This window comes from Aspergillus aculeatus, assembly GCF_001890905.1.
Source record: "Aspergillus aculeatus ATCC 16872 unplaced genomic scaffold ASPACscaffold_1, whole genome shotgun sequence".
NCBI classification, from domain to species: domain Eukaryota; kingdom Fungi; phylum Ascomycota; class Eurotiomycetes; order Eurotiales; family Aspergillaceae; genus Aspergillus; species Aspergillus aculeatus.
In genome coordinates, this window is record NW_017962976.1 from 69,150 (window position 1) to 75,780 (window position 6,631).

The following is a 6,631-nucleotide window of genomic DNA, read 5'->3' on the forward strand; positions in this document are numbered from 1 at the left end:
CTGCTACGACACAACTCCCCTCCTCCGTCGCTTCTCGCCTCTCCCCTCAATGCTTTGATACTATGGCTGCCTCGGGTCGTGTCTGCGCTCGGTGCGCAGTGATTGTGAGAACCCCCCCCCTTTACTGCCTCCATCTGAGACTGATCATGGGCTGACTTGGCATAGAAACAACGCTGTGATGGCACCTCGCCGTGCTCCCGCTGCGCACGTATGATTGCACTTCTTCAGCATCCGGGTTGATTTCAATACTGACTAACCAGGCCTTGGTCATATTTGTGAGCCCCAACAGCCTGGCATACCAAATGCAGAAGCCCAGACGCTCGCGAATCGCCGGCCCAGAGCCTCCCGGTCCCGGGATGGATGTATCTCCTGCAAAACGCGGTAGAGGGACCCATGAGGACACAATCGATACTGCATAAGCATGCACCCCCTGCTGACTGTCAACGAATAGGAAGAAGAAATGCGATGAGAAACGACCTCGATGTAGCGACTGTCGGCGATTGAACCTACCATGTTACTGGAAAACTCCCAGGGCACGGTCTCCGCCACCGGTGATCGTCTCCCCGCTGCCGTGGCCTCCTGAAATGCCCTTATCCGCAGCTGCGCACGACCTCATCCTGTCTTCCGCTTCGGATCCAACCCCAGAGCTCGATCCGATCTCCCCTTCCGATCATCTCTTATCATCCGTCGGCGATGATCCGATATCGCTCTTCTCACCTTCCTGGATCGATGTGGAGATGATCCTCGGACCCGTCGCGCCACCCCCAGGCAGCGGGCTCAATGCCCATCTGCACAATGATGAAGATCGCTGTCTCTTCAACCACTATGTCCAAATCGTGGCGCGAGCCCTGTCACGGTCCACGACGAACTCCACCGCCAACCCATTTCTGGCGACTCTGCTGCCTATGGCCGCCGCCTCGGAGACTCTCACCAGCGCCCTGTTAGGGCTGAGTGGCTGCCACTGGCGGCGCGTCTATCCCCAAATCTGGAACCGAGCCCTAACGCGACAAGGACGGGGTAAGTCTGTTCTTCACACAACAACAACTACACTCAATTTTCCATGGTATATCGACAATAACAGTGCCACTGACCAGAACAGCCTTGTCCCAAGTCAATAATCTGCTCAGTCATCGACCGAATCGGCAATTCTTCCTCGAAGCCTGCACCACCATCCTCCTGCTGTGTCTCACGGAGCTGTTCGAGGGCACCTCTCGCGCTTGGAAATGGCACCTCAAAGCGGCCGGGCGCCTCCTCGGCGCGATCGACCGGCACCGACTTGACTCAACCAGTGAAGGGACGTTCTGTCTCCAGCTCTTCCACTACCTAGACTCCATGTCCACCATCTCCCGGTGCAAACCCCCGCTGTTACGGGCAGGGGAGCGCCTGAGCGACCTTACGTTGGGATCCTCTCCCCCGTCCTACCTTCCCCCCGCTGCCAGCACATCGTCATCATTAAGCTACACAATATCTGGACTCCCCACGAGCTTACTGGATTCCCTCGGCCGAGTCAATCTTCTCGCGGCGCATCGCAGCCGACGCATCGACGACCTCTCGGAGATCGGCTTCCGGACCGCCGCGGCGCACGTACGCGCCCATCTAGACAGCTGGCGCCGGGAATACGAAGCAGCCTGCCCGGGCAGTGAAGTAGACCATCTGGCCACGCAAGCCTTCGAATGGGCGATCCGCTTACGCCTGCATCAGATTGTCGACGGCTACGATCCGAACCATGCGGACGTCGAGCAGGCCGTCGCGGGAATCGTGGCCGCGGGGCGGGCCATCCCCTACGGCAGCCCCGTCGAGGGCAGTCTGCTCTTCCCACTGGTGATAGCGGGAGCCAGCAGCCGCAGCATGGACCGACGGATGGGCATCAAGGAGCGCCTGATGGTGATGGAGAACACGCTGGGCTGGGGGCATATTCTCCAAGCGCGGCGGCTGCTCGAAGCCATCTGGGCGGACGACCGGGCGGACGCGAATTGGGCCAGTGTTCGTTACAGTCTGTTTCCGGGGATGGTGTTCGTGTGATTTGCCTCATCTCTATGTATATGTTTACTTAGTTACAGACACCTCGGATGCACTGTGTTTAGCCTTTTTCATAACTGGTACGAATTTGAAAGTTGATATGCACATTTTACCCCCTTCTATCTACTGGCCTTGAGCTCCTCTAGGTGAACCTGCATGTTATACCCACAAACCTCCTCAATCGTCAACTTCCCCGGTCGGTCCGTGGACGAGCTCCACCCGATGCGCTCGTTGAGGTCCTCGCGGGCCCGATAGCTGGCAGCTTGGATGTGCGTGGCCCGCGGCTTGCGCAGTCGCTCGTACAGCTGCAGCCCCTCGGCCACGCTGTACTCCTCGGCGAAGGTGCGGTGGAAGATCAGCCCCAAGGCGCCTGCGTCCTCAAAGGCCATGCACGAGCCCTGTGACTGGTCGGGCATCATCGGGTGGGCGGCGTCGCCCAGCAGGCAGACTTTGCCCTTGACCCAGTAGGGGTACGGCTGGTGGCGGTACACTGTTCGAGATCAGCCAACGGCTTCCTTCAACCTGTTAGAGCCGAGGGATGGGGAGGCCCTACAGCGCCACATCTTGATATCCTCAGCATTGATTAGCAACCGCTGCATCCGCTCATCCAGCGCGGGAAACGTGGCCACCAACTGCTCCGGTGTGGCGGAGATGTTCCAGCCATCGTCGCGGAGATTGTTGTGCTCGGCCGGGTAGAAGCAGTAGCAGCTCACGACATCCCCGTCGCTGCAGGGGGACATGACGATCTTGTTGATCCCGATGCCGCCCCAGTACTCGATCGCCGCGTTGTCGATATAGTCGTCCAGCCCGAGGCGGCGCAGCTTGTCGGCGCTGATGATGCAGCGGTAGCAGCACGAGGTTGACATGGTGAAGTCGGGGGTGATGCCCATCTGGAGGCGGCTTTCGGACTACATCAAGGATTTGATGTTAATGCTTGAGAGCCTAGGGTAAAGCGCCAGAGATTGGGTGCGTACGCGAATGCCATCTGCAGCGACGATGAGGTCCGCCGACGCCGTCTCGCCGTTCTCGAACCTGATGTCCCCGGCTTCCGCGTCCAGCGACACGGCTTTGTGATTCACCTTCAACACGCACTGTGGACCCTCTCCCGGCTCGTCGAAGGCGGAGCGGAGCAATTGTTGGTGGATGTCAATCCTGTGGAAGTTGTTGTACTCCTGATGGGTCCATGTCAGTGGCATTAGGGCTATGCGGGTGTGAATGCCCGACTGACCGTGCCGAACTTGGCCTTGTAGTCCCCCAGACCGTATTCTTTCTGTACTTCTCCGGTCGTCCAGTCGTGCATGATGAGTTTCTTGAGGATCACCTGTGTCTCGCGATGAGTATTGGCTGATACCAGAGCAGGTGGAACTGACCGGCTTCGCAGCCTTGACATCCACCCCCCATTGCTCGAGGAAGCGGGATCCATTGGAGGCGGCGCTCAGCGAGGCGCCCACTTCCCCAGCGAAGTCATATCGCTCGTATACCGTGACGTGATGTCCCTGACGACGTAGAGCCACGGCTGCGCTGAGGCCACCGAGGCCGGCGCCGATGATGGCAATGTTCAGCGGGGAGTCGGTGCGGGAGGGCATTGTGAGTGTACAGTTCAATATTTCAATAATTATTACAGCTGAAGTTTGTCTCTATGCCTCATTGTCGAGTTCGAGGTTGTGCTATAAATGTATCCTGAGCATTTTCGAAAGGATGAATCATTGCTTCCGACTCTTATCGGGCAGCCGACGGCTCGTATCTGGCTGTTTATCTACGCGACGGCCGCAGGACTAGTCGGAAGCTTATCGCCCTAATTGCCTCCAGTGACAGCCAGCATCGATACCTCGTTGCAATACCACAATAGACCTTTATTAAACACCCTCATCATGCCATCCGCGCTCCTTGTCCTCCGATGCTGCTACCATCGCTGCATACACCATGACAGACACCAAAGAGGAAAAGCTGGCCGCCGTCGACTACGGCCTCGGCGATCTGCACGATGACTTAGCCTTGTTGCGTCGGATCGACTGGCGCATCCTGCCGACCATGTTCTTGACCTACTTGCTGCAGTTTCTGGACAAGGTGGCTTTGAATGTATGTGCACCCTGGTGGTCTCGTCGGGATACCAGTTGCTGATGGCTGATGGAGCTAGTATGCCAACGTGATGGGGATGCAGGATGATCTCGGGATGCAGGGCAATGACTTCTCCTGGCTGGCTACGGGGTTCTTCATCGCTTATGCCGTTGCTGAGATACCTCAGGGTCTGTTCTCTTTACTTCTGCTGCTTCTGCTGCTGCAATCGTGTCCGTCGCTGACAGCAAGTAGGCTTCCTGCTGCAACGATACCCGGTTACCAAGGTTCTCGGAGTCAATATTCTCTGCTGGGGAGTGCTCTTGTGCTGCTCGGCTGCGGCGCAGAATTTCGCCGGGATGATGTCGCTGAGAGTGCTTCTCGGTGCGCTGGAGGCGGTCATCGGTGCGTCAGAAATTATCCCCTTTCGTGTCCAATGTAGTGCATCTAATGACCGTTGTCGATTACAGCCCCCGCCCTGACTATGTATACCAGCATGTGGTACACGCGAGCCGAGTCGACCCCGCGATATGGCCTCTGGTACTGCGGTCTGGGCACCGGCCAGATAGTAGGCGGGCTGATCTCCTTCGCGGCGCAGCATACCTCGCCCACGCTCGCCTTTCATGGGTGGCGGATCATGTTCGTGGCCATTGGGGGAGTGAACATCCTCGCGGCGCTGCTGGTCCTCCTCGTACTCCCGGCCACTCCGGCGGCAGCGGGGTTCCTGAGCCCCAGCGACAAGGACCGTGTGGCGCAGCGGCTGCAGCAGGAGCAGGCCGGTGGTACAGAGGGTGAGAAGGGCTTGCACCCGAGTTCGTTCCTGGAAGCATTCGGAGATTTGCAAACGGCCCTGCTCGTCCTCCTGACCATCCTGATCACCATCCCAGCGGCGTCATCACCACCTTCTCCTCCATTCTAATCAAGGAGTTCGGGTACAACTCTAAGGAAAGCGCCCTGCTGAACATGCCCTCCGGGGTGATCAGCATTGTGGCGACCATGGGATCGACCCTGGCTATTGCCCGAGGCTACTCCCGGTGGCTGGCGATCAACCTCCTCCTGCTGCCCACCTTGCTGGGCGCGTGTTTGATGTCTTTCCTGCCATCTTCAAATCAGGCCGGTTGTCTGGCGGGTATATATCTGGTGAACACGGTTGGTCTTCCCGGAGCGCGGGAATGTCCGAGTAAAGTAGAGATAGGTTGCTGACCAATATACAGACCGTCGCGCCGCTAGCTCTGATTTTCGCATGGACCGGTGCGAACTACAAGGGCTACAGTATGAAGGTAAGCCATACACAATATTGCATTAGCAGCAGCAGCAGCAGCCGAGTTGACGATCGGACAGGTGGCGGGGAGTACACTCGTCTCGGCCGGGTTCAGCATCGCCAACATCATCGGCCCGCAGACCTTTCAAGCCCGCGACGCTCCAGGGTGCGTTGTGACAGCTTCTTTGTCTTTCTTCCCTCGCTATGTACCTTAAGGCAATCTTGCTAATTCAGACAGGTACATTCCCGCCAAGATCACGATCGTCGCCGTCAATGCCGGTGCCATTGTCATTTCCACCACGCTGCGGGTGGTGTACGGCCGTCGGAACGCGCGGGCAGAGCGAATGGGTCAGGCTGCCGGCAGTCACATTGAGCGACGTTTAGAGGGGGCAGGAGTTGCGGCTGGGGGGGAGGGGGTCGACTTTCGCTATGTGTATTAGAGTTGCCAGTGAGAAGGTGGTGATTTTGGCTCGCAGGATGGATTCACCTGCGCACAACAACTGAGGCAGTAGCTTTCACAGTAATAAAGGACTGGGAATTGTGTGATTCTAGTCTCATATACCTCAGGCCTGAAACGTACATCCAATGCTGATATCCACCACTTTTCAACGGAGCAGACTTCCGACAAGTATCAGAACAGTAGGGTAGGGAACGGAGTAGGAAATACCGAGCAAAAGAAAAGCTTGCTCACGCTATAAACACCCCCATGTTCTGAGATACGTTGTGTGGATATTTTCCTAATCTTGGTAGGATATCCACTGTCTACACCCGTTGCTCATAAATAATATAGATATTTACAATCGAAGATACAAAGTCAGCTCGAGGAATATTAAGATACTAGATTCCAGCAATCAACAAAACAGAAGAAAAGAAAAGAAAAGAGAATCAAATAAAAAAAAGATCACAGCGACCGAGGCAATGCACAACCAGGGCTTCCGTCTCCGCTTCAACCGCGCGGGAAACACTTGCTAATCTACGCGACGGAAAAGCTCCATACTGGAAGGGGACTTCACCTTGCGAACTACGTATAATTTCAAGCCATATAGGAATATAAAGATAATTCAGTGGATATTATTCTCTTTCACTAATTCTGTCCAGACTTTAAACCCGACATAGATCCTAAGCCTTCTACAATCCAAATGCTCACCCTAGTCACCGGAGCCAACGGCTTCATCGCCGCGCACTGCATCGCCGCCCTGCTGCGCGCCGGCCACTCCGTCCGTGGCACAGTGCGCACCCCCGAGAAAGCCAGTGCCACTGTAGCTGCCTTGCTCGCCGCCGGGGTCGCCTCGCTGG

At 56.8% G+C, this 6,631-nt stretch overlaps 3 protein-coding genes across 3 annotated transcripts in view; 2 read left to right on the forward strand and 1 right to left on the reverse strand.

Moving 5' to 3' along the window:
* Positions 1 to 62: 62 nt before the first annotated feature.
* ASPACDRAFT_1877685 (uncharacterized protein) lies at positions 63 to 2,022 on the forward strand (the record flags this gene model as incomplete). Its single annotated transcript, XM_020198113.1, has 5 exons — positions 63 to 104; positions 166 to 208; positions 261 to 381; positions 452 to 1,017; positions 1,100 to 2,022. 5 exons carry the CDS (start codon positions 63 to 65, stop codon positions 2,020 to 2,022), a joined length of 1,695 nt encoding a protein of 564 aa, XP_020060631.1.
* A 116-nt stretch (positions 2,023 to 2,138) lies between these two features.
* On the reverse strand, positions 2,139 to 3,605 carry ASPACDRAFT_20840 (uncharacterized protein; the record flags this gene model as incomplete). The annotated part of the gene is made up of 5 exons (XM_020198978.1): positions 2,139 to 2,509; positions 2,573 to 2,927; positions 2,994 to 3,191; positions 3,248 to 3,340; positions 3,390 to 3,605. The coding sequence occupies 5 exons, from the start codon at positions 3,603 to 3,605 to the stop codon at positions 2,139 to 2,141; spliced, it is 1,233 nt and encodes a 410-aa protein (XP_020060632.1).
* A 337-nt stretch (positions 3,606 to 3,942) lies between these two features.
* Positions 3,943 to 6,631, forward strand: part of ASPACDRAFT_48867 (uncharacterized protein) — a gene marked incomplete at both ends in the record, with an annotated part of 4,972 nt that continues 2,283 nt past the window's right edge. The window contains 8 exons of the mRNA XM_020202175.1: positions 3,943 to 4,098; positions 4,157 to 4,265; positions 4,330 to 4,479; positions 4,545 to 4,965; positions 5,025 to 5,223; positions 5,289 to 5,354; positions 5,416 to 5,501; positions 5,574 to 5,713. Of these exons, the coding sequence (XP_020060633.1) occupies positions 3,943 to 4,098; positions 4,157 to 4,265; positions 4,330 to 4,479; positions 4,545 to 4,965; positions 5,025 to 5,223; positions 5,289 to 5,354; positions 5,416 to 5,501; positions 5,574 to 5,713 (1,327 nt within the window). The remainder of the gene's footprint in view (positions 4,099 to 4,156; positions 4,266 to 4,329; positions 4,480 to 4,544; positions 4,966 to 5,024; positions 5,224 to 5,288; positions 5,355 to 5,415; positions 5,502 to 5,573; positions 5,714 to 6,631) is intronic.